Here is a 541-nt window from a genome sequence, read left to right as displayed (position 1 = left end):
ATTGTTATTAACTTAATTAGGGTACTCCTAAGGCTTAGGAAGAGCCACACTCAAGGGGCCAAAGAGCCGCAGGTGGCTCGCGAGCCGCAGTTTGCCGACCACGGGACTAGCCTGGGGGCTCTGGCGTAGGGCTCATGCCGGCCTGGGAGTACAGACGGGTTCTCTGCACTGACCCTCAGCCCCTGGAAGGTCAAAGTTTGGGGCCTGATGAGCTCCGAGGAGCTAGAAGTTATTCTCCGCTAACTGTTGAACTCATAATATTTTAGCATCTAGAGCAGGGGTGGGCAAACTTTGTGACTCGAGGGCCACAATGGGTTCTTAAACTGGACCGGAGGGCCGGAACAAAAGCATGGATGGAGTGTTTGTGTGAACTAATATAAATTCAAAGTAAACATCATTACATAAGAGGATACGGTCTTTTTTATTTTTAGTTTTATTCATTTCAAACGGGCCGGATCCAGCCCGCGCGCCGTAGTTTGCCCCCGGCTGAGCTAGTCCCACCCACCCACTCCAGCCTTCCCTCTGAGATTCAGGAGCTGTG

The 541-nt window shown here is 51.8% G+C and overlaps 1 protein-coding gene across 1 annotated transcript in view; it reads right to left on the bottom strand.

Annotated features, from left to right (window-relative positions):
- The window catches only part of TMEM63A (transmembrane protein 63A), a 56,149-nt gene that overhangs the window by 21,671 nt on the left and 33,937 nt on the right, over positions 1-541 (bottom strand). The window contains exon 14 of the mRNA XM_006761316.2: positions 174-204. Within this exon, the coding sequence (XP_006761379.1) occupies positions 174-204 (31 nt within the window). The remainder of the gene's footprint in view (positions 1-173; positions 205-541) is intronic.

Source organism: Myotis davidii, unplaced genomic scaffold (assembly GCF_000327345.1).
Source record: "Myotis davidii unplaced genomic scaffold, ASM32734v1 scaffold174, whole genome shotgun sequence".
NCBI classification, from domain to species: domain Eukaryota; kingdom Metazoa; phylum Chordata; class Mammalia; order Chiroptera; family Vespertilionidae; genus Myotis; species Myotis davidii.
This window is presented reverse-complemented; position numbering and strand designations above follow the sequence as displayed.